The 20,720-nt window shown below is 42.7% G+C and overlaps 1 protein-coding gene across 2 annotated transcripts in view; it reads right to left on the bottom strand.

The window, feature by feature from the left end:
* Positions 1-14,441, bottom strand: part of ADAMTSL1 (ADAMTS like 1) — an 859,827-nt gene extending 845,386 nt beyond the window's left edge. For both annotated transcript variants that reach the window (XM_070248240.1, XM_070248241.1), the window contains exon 1: positions 14,153-14,441. In XM_070248240.1, the coding sequence (XP_070104341.1) occupies positions 14,153-14,239 (87 nt within the window). In that variant the 5' untranslated portion in view covers positions 14,240-14,441. The remainder of the gene's footprint in view (positions 1-14,152) is intronic.
* Positions 14,442-20,720: the final 6,279 nt, after the last annotated feature.

Genomic DNA, 20,720 nt, shown 5'->3' with positions numbered 1-20,720 from the left:
TCTTTTTTTTTCTTCTTTCAACAAACAGACATTATTTGATTAACAGTCCCATGGGATGGAGAACTAGTTTTTATCTGTAGTTCACCAAAAGAATAGGACTTATCAGGTGATTTGGGAACTGAAACAGTCGGTTGGTAAAAAGCTCCATTTTATTAATGACAATGCTGCCAGCAGCCCAACCAGAACGCCACCTGGGCTTACACTCAGCTGAGGAAATGCCCATGTGCACTATCATCGACACAGCTGCGCAAGGGCAGCCTGGGTAGACTGGTTGTACGGCAGTAAACTGTTTTGTTCAGCTAGCTGTGGACACTGCACTTCTAACCCACAGCCTATTTCCCCCCGACTTCAGTCCATCATCCCTCTCCTTATGATTTTGAAAATGGTGAATCAGACAAAAGCCTCTCCTAAAATAAAATGCACAAACTCCTATTTTTAGTGGTTCCCATTCTCTGGCTCTTGGACTCAGCAAGGGCCCCTAAGTTACTGAAAGTGATTTGTAAACCTACATCCATCTAAACATCAACTGCACACTTGCACGTATGTATGTGACTTTCCAAGTGTATCATGCAAGAGGCCAGCTTACCTCCTGAGTTCAGAGCTGTCCTCCCAGCCTCCCCGGCTAGGACATGTGGCCATGTGACTGAGTTCTTGTGGTGGGATAATAGGAAGTGGGACCCTACTGGAGATTTGAGTCCGGTCAGGAATGCAAAAAATGGATGTGGGCAGAAGTGAGGCATTCCACTCCCAAGACTACCCCAAGAAAACCTCCCATGCAATTCTCAACATTCTCTTCCCTCCTCTGTCATCCAGACCCAGGCACCAGGGTCACCTTGGAAGCCATGTGTTACCACAGCACGGTCTCCGTCAACACAGTCCCTAAATGACTGCTTGGGGCAGATCATCTGCTCCTGCTTTAGCCCTGCCAGTTGGACTGTTATGTGAACAAGAAATAAACTATTTTGTCAAAACACTGGTATTTCAGGATTTCACTGTTACAGCAGCCAGGGTTTCCTCACCTAATACATGTACATAGGTGCTGTTGTAATTAGCAATGTACATATTCACTTTATTTTATTTCATTTTCATAAGAATGCTTAACATGAGCGTATACATTCATTAAAAAGCAATACCAAGTTCAGTTCAGAGCAGTTTTTGTCACTGCATATTTTCTCAAAAACACTTCGTTAACCCTTTTTTCAACAATTTCCAGCATTGAGCTCAATGTGTCATATACAGAGGGAAATAAGTCAGTCTCCAACCTTACGCTTACAATATAGTGGGGATGGTAGACATATAATAAACATACAAATATGTGTATCACTACAAATGACAAGTACTTGAAGGAAACTGGGCATTGTGAGAGAATAACAAGAGATCTAACGTAGACTGGGGCAGGGGAGTTGGAGGGACAAGCTCTTCTGGGGAAGGGATATTTAAGCTGGGAAACAGATGGATGAGCATAAACTAATTAATTAAAGAAAAAGAAAGAGCCGTCCAGCAAAGAGAAGAGCTTGTACAAAGTCCCTGAAGTAGGAACAAGCTTGAAGCCCTTAAGGAAATGAAAAGAGGCCGGTGGGGCTGGACAATAGTGAGCAAGGGGAAGATGGGGGGAGGGGGAGGGGGCACAGGAGAAGGATGAGGGGAGGGATGAGGAGAGCTAGGCAAGAAGTGGATCATGGCAGGCCTTGATGGCTAGAAAGGATTTTTTTTCTTTTTTTTTAAAGATTTTATTTTTTTTCCTTTTTCTCCCCAAAGCCCCCCGGTACATAGTTGTATATTCTTTGTTGTGGGTCCTTCTAGTTGTGGCATGTGGAATGCTGCCTCAGCGTGGTCTGATGAGCAGTGCCATGTCGGCGCCCAGGATTCGAACCAACGAAACACTGGGCCACCTGCAGCGGAGCGCGCGAACTTAACTACTCGGCCACGGGATTTTTAATCTTAGCCTAAAGCATACATTCTCAGTGAGGACAATCATGCGCCCAAAGGGGTGAAAAATTGATTCCAACATAGTTTATTTATGGCATTAAAATTTCACGGGGGTGGGGGTGAGTTAGGAAAAAATGTCTCAAAATGTCTAAAAAGGGAGGTGATTATCAAAGAATGGCTCAGAAATACTGGGCTAAAAGCAACAGGAAGCTTCTGAAGGTGTTCAGCGAGGGAGTTGCCACAATCTGATTGCATTTCTAAAAAACCATCAAACAGAGCTATGAATAGTTTTCTGTGCTAAAAATAAAAAGTTTTCATACTGTATTAGGGAAGATTGGAAACCCCTGTTCATTTCAGAAGTTATGGTTAATTGATATTAACCCACTAGGATCATGTAATCTAAACCCTTCATTCTAGAGATTAGGGGGAAAAAATGAAACTCAGAAAGGCTATGTAACTAATTTGTCCAAAATCATGCAATTTGAAAGTAGCAAGCAGGGTTTGGATCCTGGTCTGCCGCCTTTTCTTTCAGCACTGTTCACAGATTCCACTCTACCCCTTCACACATCTGTGCTATGCATGCAGTTAATTTGCATGCCTATATTTTACATATTGATTCATATTTGATCTCCCTTCACACAGTATTTGAGTCAGATGTACAAAAAGGAAAAAAATAATTTATTTTTGTCATGCTCCTGGATCTTTTAGAGGAAAAACAATGTGGTAGCCACATATTGTCTCCTTTCTTGAAAAATGTCAAGATTTGCAGGTTACATGCAAGACTAAACACAAGAATCCATTGGCTCAGTTGATTCGGCCGAACGTGCAAGAGGTGGGTGGAGAATTGCTCAGCTTTTGTTGTAACCATTGGCAGAAGATTCCCAAAGTGAATCCAACATTTAAATGACTGTTTCCCGGGCCCCTCAGATTGTAAACTAGGGGTCTGAAGAAGAAGGTGTTGCTTTTCTTTTATGCCAAAAAAGAAGTACACAGAAATAAAACAGAATACCAATGTTCATAGGAGCAGTATTATCCACCATGGCCAAAAGTGGGGAGCAAGCCAAGTGTCCACTGACAGTTAAATAGATAGACAAAATGTAGTAAATACATACAATGGAATATTATTTAGCCATAAAAAGTAAGAAAATTCGGACATGTGCTACAACAGGAATGAACCTTGTGGACATTATGGTAAGAGAAATAAGACAATCACAAGAAGACAAACACTGTATGGCCCCGCCTATATGAGGTACCTAGAGTAGTCAAATTCATAGAGACAGAAAGTAGAATGGTCATCGTCGGGGATGGGGGGAAAATGGGGCGTTGTTATTTAATGGGTATAGAGTTTCTGTTTTGCAAGATGAAAAGAGTTCTAGAGACTGGTTTCACAGCAATATGAATGTACTTAATGCTACTGAACTGTACATTTAAAAATGATTAAGATGGTAAGTTTCGTTATGTATATTTTACAATTATAGTTTTTTTAATTTAATAGATAATTCAAAGATAATTTTAAGTGGTTTTACAGTAATGTCAGAGAACCTCTGTTCATGTATACACACGACACAGCCAGAAAACTTACACATCTAGACCACATCTTGGAAGTCCAAAAGTTTAGAAAAGCTAATGAGGTTGAAACCAAAGCAAGAAAAAGAACATTCTGGATTCATGATAATATTTTACTTTCAACCCTCTTGAATTTGATTCGATTAGTAAAATGTGAGCAGAAGCAATATCTGTCACACTGAGTGGAAGTATTTAATTGCCAGTGGAAGGCAGAGCAGCATTCTCCACTCCCTGCCCTGGCAGCTGTGAAGCCCGAGGGTGGAGATGGAGCAGCCGTCTGCATGGATTCCTGAGCGCACACAGTGAGCCAAGCCCTCCTGACAATCCGTACTGGACATGTGGCCTGATGGGGAAATAAACCTTCATTGTGTCAAGCCACTATGTTTTGGGGGTCGTTTGTTACCACAGCGTAATCCAGCCCATCCTGACTAATATAGAGTTTTAAAGGCAACAAGAGAATATGAGAATTTGAATTTCAGCTTACATCAATAGATAGATACTCTTTAATAGTAAAAAAAAAAAAAAAAAAAAACCCTTTATTTCTCTGCAACTGATTTCTGAAAGAAAATTCACAATTATCCTTCTTCATAAAATGTACAAGATGTTTAACAACGATTGTGAGCGGTCAAGAAAACTTCTTTCCTTTCCACATGGAGTACTACATCATAGGCTGTGCATGACTCAGTGGAGAGCGTGTGTGTATTTTGCTTGGCTGCTCGTGAGAGAGATGGGAGAACATCCTAAATAATAAGCACATGAAACGTTTCCTTCCTTCCCTCCAAGAACGTAGCAACAGTTGCTACATCGCACTTGGGTAGAGAAGGTGTTCAGAGGCACGTACTCTCCCTTTCATCAAGTGTCAAGTTCCTGGATGCTTTGACTGTTTTCTAAATAAGTATCTGTTAACCTTCCGGGGTGTGATGACTCAAGGAGAAAATACACAGAAGCCAGTTTCTAGCAGGTTATGTGGGGGAGGGGGAGGGGTGAGGGCAGAGGGTTTCCCTTTCCCTTTCTCCTCCCATCATTCCTCTGCTGCAGGCAGAGTGACTGAGAGCTGAAGCTATTCCCAAACATCTGAAAACCATTTATAAAAAACTGAGGTTACTACAAATAAAGACACTTTAAGCTGGTGGTTCATATCTTTAGTTCATGATGTAACTAGACACTAAAATAATAGTGTACGCTCTGGTGGGAAAAATCACCGACTGGAGTTATGAGACGTGTGGTCCGCTCCTGCCTCTTCCACTAACAAACTGGGACATGTCACTCAACTTCCTAGGACCTTATTTCTCTTGTCCATAAATAAGACAGATCAGAGCAGTGGTTCCCAAAATGGCGTGATGGTCCAACTGTGTCTGAATCCTCTGTGGGTATGCAAGGAGGGGGAAAGGTGATCTGTAACAAATGCAGATTCCTAGACTCCATCCTTTTCCTACTGAATTAGAATCTCTGAGTGAGGCCCAAGAATCTGCATTTAAAAGCTTCCCAGAATTTAGCTGCATGGCTCCAGTCTTTGGTGACCTTTGGAATTGTGCAAGACAGCCAAACTGACTTACACACAATGAAGTTTGTGAACTACAAGACTAAGGAATCTATAAGGCTCCTTTTGGCTGTATAATCTTAAAGTCATGAGCAGAGCTGAAAAGAAATATGTAGCTCTCGCACCACCCACTCCATCCCCCCAAAATGCATAATTCTCTACCAAGAGATCATCACAGTGCAAACTAAAATATTAAAACTGATATGGTATTACTAACTATTCAAAACTTCTTCCCCATTCACTTCACCTCATCTCCATTCTTCACCACAAAAAAGCCTGAACCTCAATCACACCTCAGAGAATAAATTTTAATATCACATATGATATTTTAAGGCCAGATCTTTACATCATTTTAACTCCATGTTCTCTCATAAAACTGTTTCCAAATATGAACACCAAAATTCGTAGAACAATAAAATATTTCTGTGCTGTATCTGTGAGCAAATAGGCTGGACTATATTTACTGAAGCGGGTAATGGGAAGTAAACAGTTATTGAATGATTAAAAACTCAAACCCAGAGGGCAGCCCCAGTGGCCCAGTGGTTAAGATAGCCCAGCTCCACTTCCGTGGCCCCAGTCTGGTTCCTGGGCGTGGGCCTACACCACTTATCTGTCACTGGCCATGCTGTGGCGATGGCTCACAAACAAAAAGAGGAAGAGTGGCAGTGGATGTTAGCTCAGGGCAAATCTTCCCCAGGGGAGGAAAAAAAACCTCAAACATAAAAATGGAGATGGAGAGAGTATCTCTTATCATGTGTGGCAACTAGTAGGCGAGTCAGGAAGCACTGATTCCCTTCCCCGAAGAAAGTCTGACTCTCTTAGTTGCAGAGAGGGTTAGTAAATCCAGAACTAGAACACAGTCTTTAAATCTCACGTTTAGTGTCTTCCTTGTAATACTGACCCAAGTCTTACTCACACTGGGAAACAAAAAGTATGAGTCTCTGAAAAGTGTGCATAATAACCAGAATGAGCTTTAACGGGATTTGGACATGGATCAGGACAGGAAAATAGAAATAATGAAAGAGAATAAATTGTGCTAACTTCCAGTTAAACACAGCAGATTGAATATCATATTTTCTCCATTCTCACCCAAATGTCTGCTAAAACAACAGTAAATAAATAAAGATGACAAGAGAACTGGAAAGGAGACAACAGCCGACAAAAGATGCCAATAAATTTTTGGACTATGGAAAACTGGTGGAGGAATTGCAAGTGACTTAACAGAATTGCCCCTGCAAAGGGATGTAGTGATGAGAAGCAAGACTGTTCGGCTGGTAAAACTTCAGAAAGGCTTCAGACGTGGAGGCACCTGGTGATGCAAAGGGTGGGGGGCGAAGTTTTGGCTACACTAAGAATAGTGGTTGAAAACTTATCAAAGGAGGAGCTGTTGAAAATTAAAATGGAGAACATCTTTAGGAAAGTATAACAAAAAGATAATAATAAAGACCAGAGAAAAAATTTTAAAAGAAATCTGGTCAGTCCAGGAGGCTTAATAACTAGCTAATAGGAGTTTCATAAAAAGCAAACACATGAAATTCTGGCAAGGAAATTATCAAAGACATATGAAAATAAATATTCCCCAAACCAAAGGACCGAGATCTGTTGATGAAGAACCTAGCACACCGAATTTAATGAACCCACACCGAGGCATAGCATCATGAAACTTTGGTTCAGAGGTTGGCAAACTACGGCCTATTGGCCAAATGTGGCCTACCGCCCATTTTGGTAGATAGGTTATTGGAACACAGCCAGGTGCATCTATTTACATATTGTCTATCGCTGCTCTTGTGCTACAGTGGCAGAGCTGAGTAGGTGTGACAGAGGCAGTGTAGCCTACAAGCCTAAAATATTTCCCCAAGAGAAATGAAAACTTATGTCCACACAAAAACCTGCACGTGAATGTTTATAGTAGCATCACTCACAGTAGCCAAAAGGTGGAAACAACCCAAATGTCCATCCACAGACAAATGGATAAACGAAATATAGACTAGCCATACAATGAAAGATTATTCAGCCATAAAAGGAACAAAGTACTGATACATGCTACAACTTGGATGAACCCTGAAAACATGCTAAGTGAAAGAGGCCAATCCCGAAAATAGTAGAAGAAAGAAAACAATAAAGATGAGAGGAGAAATGAATGTAAGAGAAAACAAACCAATAGAGAAAATCCATGAAACCAAAAGCTAGTTCTCTGAGAAGACCTAGCAAATTGGTAAGCCACTATGCAGACTCATCACAAAAAAAGAAAGAATAAATAACCAATATCAGGAATGATAGAGGCAACATAACTACATGTTCTAATAATATTAAAATGATGATAAAGGAGCATTATAAACTACTTTATGCCAATAAATTCAACAACTCAAATGAAACAGGCAAATTCAGGAAAGACAAAAATAACCAAGATGAAATATATAACCGGAATAGCCCTATGTCTATTCAAGAGTTTAAATTTGTAGTTAAAAACCCTGCCACTAAGCCAACTCCAGGTCCAGATTGTTTCACTTGTGAATTCTACCAAACAGTTAAGGAAGAAATCATACACAAACTCTTCCAGAAAATTGAAAAGGAAGGAATATTTCCCAACTTATTCTATGAGGCCAACATCACCCTGATACCAAAATCAGACAAAGATATTGCAAGAAAAGAAAACTATAGACCAATATCCTTCATGGACGTAAATGCAAAAATTCTAATCAAACTTTAGTAAATGGACTCCAACAATATAAAAAGGGGATAATATATTATCACCGTTATCATCGAGTTTATCCCAGGAATGCAAGGTAAGTTTAACATTAGAAAAAAAACAGGGCGGCCTGGTGGTGCAGCTGTTAAGTGCACACGTTCCTCTTCCCTGGCCCGGGTTCACCAGTTTGGATCCCGGGTGCAGACATGGCACTGCTTGACATGCCATGCTGTGGCAGGCGTCCCACATAGAAAGTAGGGGAAGATGGGCACGGATGTTAGCTCAGGGCCAGTCTTCCTCTGCAAAAAGAGGAGGATTGGCAGCAGTTAGCTCAGGGCTAATCTTCCTCAAAAAGAAAGAATGAAAGAAATCAATGTAATTCACCATGTTAACAACGTAAAAAAAGGAAAATCATATGATAATTAGACACAGAAAAAAGCATTTAACAAAAATCCAACATCCATTTCTGATAAAATCCGTCTGCAAATGAAGAACAAAAAGAACTTCCTCAACCTGATAAAGGGCATCTACAAAAACCTACACCTGACATCACACTCAACCGAGAAATATTGATTTACTGTTCTACAAAATCAGGAACAGGCAAGGACATCTGTTCATACCACTTCTATTAAACAAGGAAAAGAAATTAAAGACATCCAGGCTGGTAAAGAAGAACTGTCTTTGCTTGCATATGACATGATCATATGTGTAGAAAATCTGATGGAATACATCAAAAAGCTACTACCACTAATAAGTGAGTTGAGTAAGGTTGCAGAAAATAAGAACAATATACAAAAGTCAATTGTTTTTATTATAGTAGGAAGAATCAGAAACAAATTTTTAAAAACAGTGCCATTTAAAATAGCATCAAAAATATGAAATACTGGGGCTGGCCCTGTGGCCGAGTGGTTAAGTTCGCGCACTCTGCTGCAGGCGGCCCAGTGTTTCGTTGGTTTGAATCCTGGGTGCGGACATGGCACTGCTCATCAGACCACGCTGAGGCAGCGTCCCACATGCCACAACTGGAAGGACCCACAACGAAGAATATACAACTATGTACTGTGGGGCTTTGGGGAGAAAAAGGAAAAAAATAAAATCTTTAAAAAAATAAAATAAAAAAATATATGAAATACTTAGTATAAATCTGACAAAAATACATAAGACCCGTACACTGAAAACTACCAAATATTGCTTAGAGAAATTAAAAAGACCTAAATAGAGAGGTATATTATGTTCAGGGATCACGAAACTCAACATTGTTATGAGGCTAATTCTCTCAAGATAGATCTATAGATTAAAACATCCTCAATCAGGGGCTGGCCCAGTGGCATAATGGTTAAGTTCGCCCACCCCACTTCCATGGCCTGGGGTTCGCCGGTTTACATCCCAGGCACGGACCTACACATCACTCATCAAGCCATGCTGTAGTGGAGTCCACATATATCTAGAGGAAGACTAGTGCAGATGTTAGCTCAGCAGCAATCTTCCTCACAAAAACAAACAAACAAACAAACACATCTTCAATCAAATCCTTGCATGCATTTTTTTTTAAAAAAGATTGGCAAACATTGTAATCAATGTCCTTGTAAACGAAGGGCAAAGTTGGAGGAATCACACTTCCTAAGTTCAAGACTTATTGTCAAGCTACAATGCTCAAGATAGTGTGGTACTGCCATAGCAACAGACATTTGGTTAACTGGAATAGATAGAGAATCCAAAAATAGACCCAAACATGTCTGGACAACTAAGGTTCCACAAAGGTGCAAAGGCAATCCAGTGAGAGAAAGGATAGTCTTTCCAAAAATCTTGCCAGAAAATTGAAAATCCATGGGCAAAAAATGAACTTCAATCCATATCCTGTACCACATGCAAAATTAATTCAAAATGGAATACAGAAAAGAGAAAATAAAACTTCTTGGGAAAAGACCTTTGTGATCTTGAGTTAGGCAAACATTTCTTAAGACCAAGACAATCTACCAATAAATAATTCAATTAGTTCAACTCCATCAAAATTAAAAACTTTTGCCCCTCAAAAGATACTGTCAGGAAAATTAAAAGACAAGCCACAGACTGGGAGAAAATATTTGCAAACGATACATCCCATAAAGGACTTATAGCCAGAATATATAAAGAATTCTCAAAACTTAAAAAGAAAACAACCCATTAAAAAATGTGCCAAATATTTGAATAGAAATTTTGCCAAAGAAGATATATGGATTCTAAACAAATCCATGAAAAAATGCACAATATCATTAACCATTAGGGAACTGCAAATTAAAACCCAGAACAAGCTACTGCTATACCTACTAGCATGGCCAAAATAAAAGACTGGGCTCACCAGGTGTTGGCACGGATGCAGAATAGGAACCCTCACACCCTACTAGTAAGGGCGTAAAATGGTAAAGCCTTCAGAAAACAGTCAGTTTCTTAAAAAGTCAAACATACATCAACCAATGATCCAGCCGTTCCACTCTTAAGACAAATGAAACTGCACATTCATGCAAAGACTTTACATAAATCTTCATAGCAACTTTATTTGTAATAGCCAAAAACTGGAAACATACTGTCTGTCAACAGGTGAATGTTGATGGACAGCAAGCTGTGGAGTATTCATACAATGTACTACTACTCAGGAATAAAAGGAACGAATTATTGATACATGCTACAGCACAGATCATCTCAAAATAACTTTGCTGAGTGAAAAAAAAAAAGCCAGATCAAAAAAAGGGAGGAGGGGTACCTACTCTATGATCTATTTGCATAAAATTCTAAAAAATGCAAACTAATCTATAGTGACAGAAAGTGGATCACTGTTTGCCTGGTGATGTTGGGTGGGAGAAAGGGTGGCAGGGAGGGATTGCAAGGGGTAATGAGGAAACTTTAGGGTGATGGTGTCATGGGTGTGTACATATGTCAAAACATCAAATTGTATACTTAAATATGTGCAGTTTACTGTATGTCAATTATACCTCAAAATAATATAAAACAAACAGAAAGGTTGCCTTCGGGCTATGAGATCTGAGGTTAGGAGAAAGAGTAGGGCAAAAAGTTGCTATGTTTCCTCATAAGCCCTTAGGAGTATTTTATTTAACCACATAAAAATGAAAATGAAAACAAGAGCAAGAACATACCAGAGGATAACAAAAGAGACAAGACAGTCTTCTTCGAGGTGTTTAGTTGAAAATCAGACACCCATAAAGGCACAAATTCTTGCCAGCCATCCTGAAAACTACTTACTTCATTACTGAATTCCCAACAAAGATACTATTTAGAATGCCATAGACAATGAAAATATTCCATCTTAATGTTTGAATGAGCTCTCACTGATCTACCACAAAAAGAACACGAATCATCACTGTGACATTTTTAAGTAACAGTAATGGATTTGTGTTGGCTACACAACCCTCTCCAACAACCCTATTTATTTTTATAGTGGATTGCTACAGATGGGTTGCAGAAATCATTAAGTAGTTGATAACAACTAGTGGTTAAAACCGTCAATTATGTACTTCCTTACCTGGGAGAAATTTGGGCAGTGAATGAATTTGGGTTCCTCTCACGAAATGAAATTGATGTCAGTAAGATAATCAGTTTCATAAGAACCGAAAGAGTGAGCTACCTTCAAGTTACACAGGGAAAGAAAATAATCTTGCAAGTTAGGAGGGTAATTTCAGGCAGAACAGAACAGGGAAATAACCCCTGAAAGCAGAAATTCAGCAAGAAGAAAGGAGAAATGCTGGGATTTCCAAATAATTTTCATTTGCATTAAAATTGTCCTTTGGGCTTTTGGAGAATATGGCTCAGGTGTAATTCATTTTAGGGAGCCAGAAGCTCTTGAATATAGACCCTCCTTTCACTGTGACTACAATACATTGAGGAGGCCTGATAACCCTGGTAGTCATGCCTTCATGTATGGAGTGCTTTGATTTGTAAACAGTTCGAAGAATGTATAAATTCCAAATAATGTGCAAATCATTTGGCACTAGCTTTTGGTTATGGAATGATTTCTTCTTGATTTGATATTAAGTATCCTCAGTTTGTGGTCTAATTCGATGATTAGCTATAATGTCCACGTGGTTAAAAAAAAAATGAGGACATTAAACAGTGCTGCCAGATCAGCTGCTTCTGACTAACACCTGAATAACTGAAGTGTACTGCATTCCACTAGGATACAGAACTCACCCAGCACTTTAAACTCTTTTCTATCCCTTCCCTGACAAGTTGAGTCAGGCTTCTCACATGTGGAGAGCAGCCCTGCCGAGCGGAACAAGAAAAAGTCATTTGGAATTAAAACAATAAACCACTTCCAACATACACACAAGGCTCAAATCTGCTTTCATCATCTTCAACCAGAAGAAAGTTGGTTGAGAAACGGAGCAAGGAAGAACAGGTGTGTAAGGCTAGGAAAATCTGTTTGTCCCAAATGTCAGGAAGGCACTGAATGGCTTAAAATAGGTCTAAACAGGCAGAGTGCTAAAGTATAAAAAAACTAACAAACAAAAACCCCACAAATCTAAGAAACGGTGCATCTTTACATCTTCCTTAGCATCTTTCCTGGATTCGAATATTACCAGATATTTTACCAAAATCTCAAGGATAAGATAGAATTTCTACCCCTGCGATTATTTAAAAATAAGATAGAAGGCGTTCTGTCTGGATATGTTAGATGCCAACCTGCCTGGTGTTGTTGGAGCTGGCAGTACCTTGCAGAACATAGGCCAACAACCTTATTTTACAGAGGAAATGGAAGGTTAAGGGCCTTGACCAAAATGACACAGCTAGTTAGGGACAGAACCAGGACTGCAAGGGGCATGTTAAGACTCTTTCCCTAGCCTGTCTCTCTTTACTGTCCTCCTTGAGTTTCCTGTTGGGATCATGACTCTATGAGAACAGGTCACTGTAAGGCTCATTTTTACACAGTGGTTTTCAACCCAGCTGCACAATGGAATCATCTGGGAGCTTTATGCGTCTGATGCCTGGGCCTCCCCTCCATGCTCCCAAGGATTCTGATGCCATGCAGCTGGGGTGTGCCCAGCAAAAGGAGTTTCAAGAACTCCCCTAGGCAATCCTAAAGTGCACCGACCTCTGAGCAGCTGTGCCATGGTGCAGAGCGTGTGATGAATAACCTGCTGATGATTAAGACAAGATTCTGTAATGGGTCTCCATCCTCCAGTCTAAGCAGGTGTTCCTTGCTGAAAGTTTCTATCCCATAGTAGTGTGGACCCCTCCTCATGTCCAAGCCGGCTCTGGGCTCTTCTTAATCATCATTCTTGGTCCTCACTCAGCCTCTAAAAGTGTTCCACTGCAATCAAAATGACCATTCAAATAGAGATCCGAAAACAAGCTTCAAAACCTTAAGAAAAAGCGAGGAAAAGAAATCCCCTGATTTGGACAAGTCTCCATAAGCAAAACAGAGGAAAGGAAGGCTATCTGGTGATGATTCCGGCCAAGAGTATCTGGGCATTTTCCCAGAATTACCCAAGTAATCCTGTGAAAAGCAAATCTTTGTAGGCTAAATTATTGTACAAACTGCCTAAATCGTGAGTTTTAATCAAAAGTTACCGGACTCTGGAAAGAGTGAATGCCAAAGACACCACATGCATCCTGGGTTTGACGGACCCCCGACCACTTCGCTAAGGATCTTTCAGGAGTAGATCACGGCAAAGTCGACTGTGAATGACACACTCGCCCAGGGCCCTTCCGCTCCGCCTGGGGCCTGAGCCCCCCACTCAGGAGAACTCTCCAGTTCCTACAGCCAGTCCGGCTCGGGGGGAAAAAACCCTAGGAGCTTTCGGAGGGGGCGTGGTGAGGACGAGTCCACGTGCATCGGCCAGAACCACTTCTTCTCCACCGCAGAGGCACTAGGGAGCCCACCTGGTCTGGCGTCTGCACCCCTTAAGGCGCTCCGTCCCCTACACTCGGCCGCTGGTGGCCCTAGGGTGACGATGTCACAAGTTCACTGGGCACCCAGGGGAAGGACGGATGGGAGACGTCCCAGCGCCCGAGCCTCCCCGGGGCCGCCGGAGCCTCCGCCAGGAAGGAGAAAAGGGGCTCGGCGAAGGACTGTCCCGAAGGGGTGCGGGGTGGCGGGCTCCGTGGGAGAAGGCCGCACCCCGCTCAGGCGCCGCCTCCTCGCCCGGATCTGCCCAACTGGAGGCAGGACCCGAGCGCCGGCGGGAAGCCGGGCCCGGGCCCCAGGAGGCTGGGCTGAGGCTCCGGCAGGCTTTGACCCGCCAACCCGGAGCTCGCCGCGAGGGGCCGCCTCAGCCACAACCTCGCGCCACCTGTCCCAGCTCGGGTGGCAGCGCAGCCCCAGGACAGACCCTGGCCGGAGACAGCGCGCCCCAAGCTATAGCGCTCCCGGCTGTAGCAAAGACTAGAAGAAAAGCCCCAGAGGGGAGGGACGCAAGACGCGCAGACTGCCCTACCTGTCCGGCGACATAGAGCAGGCACCAGGTGCCACCGAGGATGCGGGCCAGGAGCCCCGAGCGCCAGGGCGCAGCCGGCTGTGCCATGGTCCCCCAGCGGGGAGGGAGGGGTGTCCCGGGCGAGACCCCTCCCTGGACGCGGCGGCCGCCTCCCGCGCGGGCCGCGAGGGCTGGCGGCGCGCGGACTCCGGGCGTGCCCCACGGGGCAGGGCTGCGCTGGGCCAGCCGCGCGTCCTCGGAGCCGCCCTGCGGCCGCGGAGCCCGGCTGCTTTGAATGGGAGCGCGTGCGCTGGGGGTGGGGGCGTTATTTGTGAATGTGCTGCTTGTCTTGGCTCGGGATGGTTCGCGCTCCAACCCCCACTCCCCCCCCCCCCCCAGCACCCCCGCCGGCTCCTGCTCCTCCCCTCCTGTGTCAGCCCAGCGAAGGCGGGGAGCGCAGACACCCAGCCGCCCCCGGCCGCGACCGCGGCGCGTGTTTCGGGAAACTGGAGCAGGACTGCGCGCTGGCTTCTGTTTACTTACTCTTTGTAAAGGGAAGGTGTCGGGCCGTACACCTTGCTTGCGTTTGGAATGTCACCCTTCCTGCCCTATGAGAGTGCGGGATGAGAAGGAAGAGTTCTCCCCAGACACTGGAGCTTTTCCCGGAACGAGTCCCCAGGGCCGTTCCTTGCGCGCTTTCCCTGGGGCTCCAAGCCTGGCGCCCTGCAGCCGCCCTGGGAACCACGCAAGGCCCTCCAGGGACTGGGGAAGAGTTTGTGCGTGTGCGGAGGGAGCGATGATTAAGAAACTCACGACCCCACGTAATGGGGCAGAATTAAACATTATGGTGTGTTTGTCCATGGGAACTGGGCGCGCGGAGAGATGCTCCCATGGAATTTGTTTTGCAGCCTGGGTCTGGGGAAAGAGGACTTTGCTCGAAAGCAGAGGGGACCCACAACTGCTAGGTAGGGACGCAGTGAACCAGGGAGCCGACCTCACGCAAACGGAGCCCGAGAAATGTATTTAGTGAGACTGACGCCGCTCGTTTTCTTGTGCGGATGGGTTTCCGGGGGCAAGCCTGGGAGCCCCCTCCTCTAGTGTGGACCGCGCTCTTATTGATTAGCTTGAGGCTTTCAGGCTTTCTCTGTAACAGAAAATAAACTTCGCGCCCTTTTGGAATTCTTTGCCGTTGGGATCAAGGCTCATTTCTTCCTGAAAACCTGACGCTCCAGACCCAGTCCCCTAAAACATCTTTATAAGAAAGCAAATCCCCCACCCTTCTTCCAACCGCCTTCCAGGCCACTCCACCCCTCTTGAACCTTGGCAGCGAAGCTAGCAGAGGCGGGGAGCTGGCCCCACTTCAGTAAACTCCGCACGATAAGAGGATTCAGGGCAACGCTGGCGAAATAACTTTTGTGAAGTTCCCACGTGCGCGACTTGGGATGAGCCCAGCATCAAATGAAGACGCAGCCACGCTTCCTAGCAACCATTCATTCAATCCACATATTCCTAAAGGCAAGCGCTGTGCTTAAATGGTGTAGCCCGTGGGTGATCTAGACAGACTCGGATCTTGCCCATTTTAATCGCGTAAACAGCCCAGACACAAATTGTCTGCTGACAAGGAGAGGCACAGTTAGGGCAGAAGTGCCTATAGGAAATGAATGTTATGTGTGCCACCATGAGCATTTGTGTCCAGAATAGGGGGCTTTTGTTCTTTTATATAGTAAAGGAGCTGCTTCTCGGAGTTCATCTTTTTACTCATTCTGTGCATATTTTGAGTTCCCAAGGTGTGAAAGAAGAAATCAGAAGAGGAAAAAAAAAATTTCTCTTTGAACTTGAAATCCCAGAAAGTCAAAGCTGGAAGGCCAAAATATTTAGAGATCTTTTTTTAAGAGGTTTTAGGCCAGGTTTCAACTAGAATTGGTGAAGAGGAGAGGGTAAGTTATTTAAAAACAGAAAACCAAACCCTAAAAAGCTGGAAACAGGATCATTGCTTCCTGTGGATCATTTCAACTGGCTTGTGTTGATAGGGCTTTGGAGCCACAAGGCTGAGCAGCGAAAGGCAAGGCTGTGCTTGGTGGATGGGGGAACCTAAAGCACCAGGCTGGATGAAAGGAAGGAACCCACGCTGCTGTGCCAGGCGGCTGTGCTAGGCAACATTAACTAAGTCAAATCTACCAACAACCCTCAAGATAGGTGGTTGTCCCAGCTTGACATACGAGAAGCCTGAAGCTCAATGGCTGTCCTACCAGGATCAGAACCAGGCCCTGGAGAGGAACACAGTAACAGAATTCCAGCATTGCAAGGGAACTCTAGCCCAACTACATACTCCAAATCCCAAAGCTTGGTCATCTAGTTCAATAGCCACATTTTTTAATGTTTAAATGGGTGAAGAAACTAAGGTCCAGGAAAATTAAGTGACTCGTCCAATGTCTCACACTTAAGAGGCAGATGAATTTATTCTTACCTCATCACAGTCAGGAAAGAGTGAGCTGCTATTCCTTGAACAATGAGATAACAGAGGAAACAGGAATTTAAAGTTAATCAATTGGGCAATCACACGCAGGGTAAAGGGGAGTAGAAAGTCCAAAAGGAGGGAGACCAGCCAAGAAGATGCTGCTGTAAACCAGCCATGAGTTGCTGAAGGCTTCTGTTACTGGAGGTGCACCCTAGCTACTGGAGAACAAAGCTAGTGTTGGGAAAGCCAGACAGGAGGAAAAAAGCATTCTTTGTTCTGTATAAGAAGATGACCCCTCCTTAGAGCATCTCCATACCAGAGGTCCAGTTCCAGATACTTGACATCAGACTCAGATGTTAGCAAATCATCTGATTGTGTTGATTGTTCATGGTTTGCTTAAAAATCTATAGGTTTGTAAACTACTTTCCAATCAATACACATCACTGATAGTTTAAGAAATAATGAGTGAAATGGAAGAAAGTATTCTCATTATCCACTGAAGATCGAGTTTCCTTGATACTGCATAGAATACAGGAAGGATGCTTTAAAACACATGTCTTTACTTAACAGCTTAATGACCTCACTATGACACATGTCACGTTCCTCGGGTACTAGAATCCATGTGGAGTATCAGAAGAGACGACTGAAGGCTCTTCATCTCACCCCAGTCCCAATCTTGCCAAAGCCTCTGCTCCAGACCACAAGCCCTTCCATCTGAGCCTTGCAGAAGGAGATGTGTTTTGGCATCACAAGTCGGACCTCTCAAAGAGTCAGGCCATTGGAACTTTAGAATACACAATTCTGAGGCTGACATTGTGTCTCTCTGTTGATCTCAGTGGCTCTTCTACTCCATTGACTGCTCATTATTTCCTAATACTTTCCTCGGCCCTCTTTTTTCTTCCTGTCCCTTTTTATCCAGCATACTTTTTTTCCAGGGCCCATCATGTCAATAACGCTCTATCCAATACCCTGTACTCCCTTGCCCCTTGGTCTTTTCATCACATCTCAACTCAAAGCAAACTCAGTTACCTGCTTTCTCAGTGCCTGTCCTCCAGGAACCAAACACTACAGGGGAAAGCCATGGAATAGGGCAGATAAGTGTCACCATACTATCATCTTCAACAACCTCAAATGGACCCTCAACACTGCCCATCAATCCTCCTGGTTCATTCACTTTTGTACCATCCCACCCCGTTTCAAATTTTCTCCAAACCTCCAGTTCCTCCTTCACCTCTCTCCCTTTCATCAGATAATAAGACCTCCGATTTTCAGAGAAAACTGAACAAGTCTAATGGGAACAACTTCTATTTTTACCTTTTTCCACCAAATCTACTTATATCCACAACCATCTTCTCCTCTTTTCTCTCTAAGGCCAGACCCTCCGCAGAGCTCTGGGTCTAATCCCCCTTTGCCTTCAACTAGTAAAGAAACTTACTACAAATTTTTCTTTCTCTCTGCTGAATATTCAACAATCTCCTGTAAACCCTATCCTATTTTTCAATATTCAAACATACTCCAGCCTCTACTGTGTATAAACTAACAAAGAAATAAATAACTCTCCTTCCATCAGCCCACATCTTTCCTTCATAACCATGCTTCTTGAAGGTTTTATTCATACTCCTAATTGCCCTCCTCTCTTTTTATCTAATCCTCAACCCATTCTAATCAGAATTCAGCCACCATCACTCTACAGAAATACAACCTACTCCAGTCGCCAGTTACCTGCATGCTGTCATATCCAGTGAACATCAGTTGGTCCTCTCCCTACTTGTCCTTGCAAAACCATGTGGCGTGGATGGTCATTCTTTCCCTCTTGGCTGTTCCACAGACATTGGCATACTACTTCTAGGAGCACAGCTTTTGTACATGCTGTCCTCTTCCCTCACAATTCCTTTGTCTACTTGACATATTACTGAGCCCCTCGCATACCTGGGTTGGATTTCTTATTTACATGTACTCATGTATCTGTATTTTCCTTCAGAGAAATTATTCTAATGCATAATTATACTTTTATTAATGTGATTAATTGACCAAAATGTGTCTTTCCTTCTCCTCCCAGGTTGTGAATTCCATAGGAACAGTTCATCATTGTGGTTCCAATGCCCACCCAGCCCAAATGCCCAGGACATCACGTCTGACAAAAATCAAAACTTGTTGCGTTAACAAGCAGATAAATTAGTACTTCACATCTTTCAGTGAGCTGACCTGGAAACTTAGCCATGAAGTTAAGACTCAAACTGCAAGCTCCTTGAGGACAGACATTATATGCTATTGGCCTTTATTCCAGTACCTACAGAAGTCCTAAGAACACAGTAGATTCCCACCCCCCAAAAAAAGACTGGCTGACTAACTAAATGAATGGACAGAATCCACTGATACAATGAGAAGCTGCTTAATCATGTGAATCCCCAGGCAAACTCCAAATACAAATCCACAGGCCACATAATTCTTGAAGAGATAGCCAAACATTCCAAGAACGCTTCCTTCTAAAAAATATAAAGAAGTTTGGTACAGAGCCAGTTACGCTCCTCATCATCGTCTAAAGTTTCCTAATAAGGAGAAAACAAAAAGTCAATAATGTACATAATATACACAGAACATTCGCCACCATACAAATTACACTTTCTACTAAATACTTAGAAGCAAAGGAAGGGAGACGCACACATCTGTTACCCAGAGTTAAGATTTATCTAAATTATTTCTAGTTAGTATATCGTGTACACTATAAAATGTTCAGCAAGAAAGGAATTTTCTGATAACTGGCTCAAATCCTGCTTCATCTCCCTCTTGGTCTTTAACTAGCTGGAAATGCCCCTCTTGTCAGCCTTTATTTGCCTCAGTAGACAAGCAAAACACAGAGCAAAACTGTTCAGTCAAGCAAAATGTTCATTTTTGTCAAGTTGAACGTTGCACACTTCGTTCAAAGAAAATATACATACCTGAATTATACAGTTGGAGTCTCCTCACTTGAGTGAAGCTGTTTCAACAATATTCCGGTCCATAGAGACATGTGGCTTCAACTATTACAAACTGTTAAATTATGTGCATAATAAAAAAAATGATAGGAAACAGAAAGCAGTACATTTGTATCTCACAGAAATGACTCAAAATCATATTTCAAGAAAGTAAACGCTGGAAACCAGCAGTTTTACTTACTCTCTGCCCCAATTTAATCTCTGTCCTAATTTTGTCTTTTATATGAACGGACAGGTTTTTCTTTAATTTTAGCTACCGTATTTCAGGATTCTTAAGTTATAAGCATAAAGATTAGCTGACACTGGATAAACATCGTTATATGAATTAACATTCAGACCAAAATATTCAAAACTACTTCTGCTTCCTTCTAAGGGGAAAACACAGAATCTCATGAGGGTTGTAACTTATCAGCAGACTTATCTTTCTGTCCTATAACACTGAGTTACTGGGGAGCGCTTGAGGTTGCGCTGGTCTCCTGGCATCGTTCGAACTGCATTCACGATAGTGTGTTAGTAATGCGCATACTTAATCTCTTGATGTTGGCTTGCGGGAGTCTCAAATATAAAATGTGACAGCATTTGTTTTTCTTACCACATAAAACATGACATCACAAACTGTTAAGAGGTTAAACCATATATTATGGCTTCATTTCAGAGTCACTGTTTGCGTCATATGACTGCCCAACAGGGACTGAATCTAACACACTTAACATTCCTGAGTCTAATAACATGTATAAGCTTTTCTGGGTGAGGCCCATTGGGTGTGGTTTTATCACACAGAAAATCTTATATAATAATAACCTTTTCAAAAAATCGTCATTCTTTCTCTATGTGTTGAAGGATTTGTCCAAATAATACAGCAAAATACAACAGAGATTATAAAGTAATCAAGAAAATTACATTTAGAAACAGACACACTAATTCGGTTCATCTTCTCTGGAGACCTCAGAGACTGTTTACCTGAACTTGGCAACAATTTCTCCATAAGTCAGTTAGTCTGTCAACAATAATATTCAGTTTCCATTTTGTCCTAGCCATTATGAAAATATGTAAAAGATATGATCCGAGTTCTCTCAGAATGCACAATTAAGTTTTGCAAAATGCACTTATGAAAAAAATTTCTATCTCCAAAATATTTGTTCTCCATGATTTCATA

The sequence above is a fragment of the Equus caballus genome, chromosome 23 (assembly GCF_041296265.1).
Source record: "Equus caballus isolate H_3958 breed thoroughbred chromosome 23, TB-T2T, whole genome shotgun sequence".
Taxonomy (NCBI): domain Eukaryota; kingdom Metazoa; phylum Chordata; class Mammalia; order Perissodactyla; family Equidae; genus Equus; species Equus caballus.
Note: the sequence above shows the minus strand (reverse complement) of the source record. Positions and strands in the feature narration are given on the sequence as shown.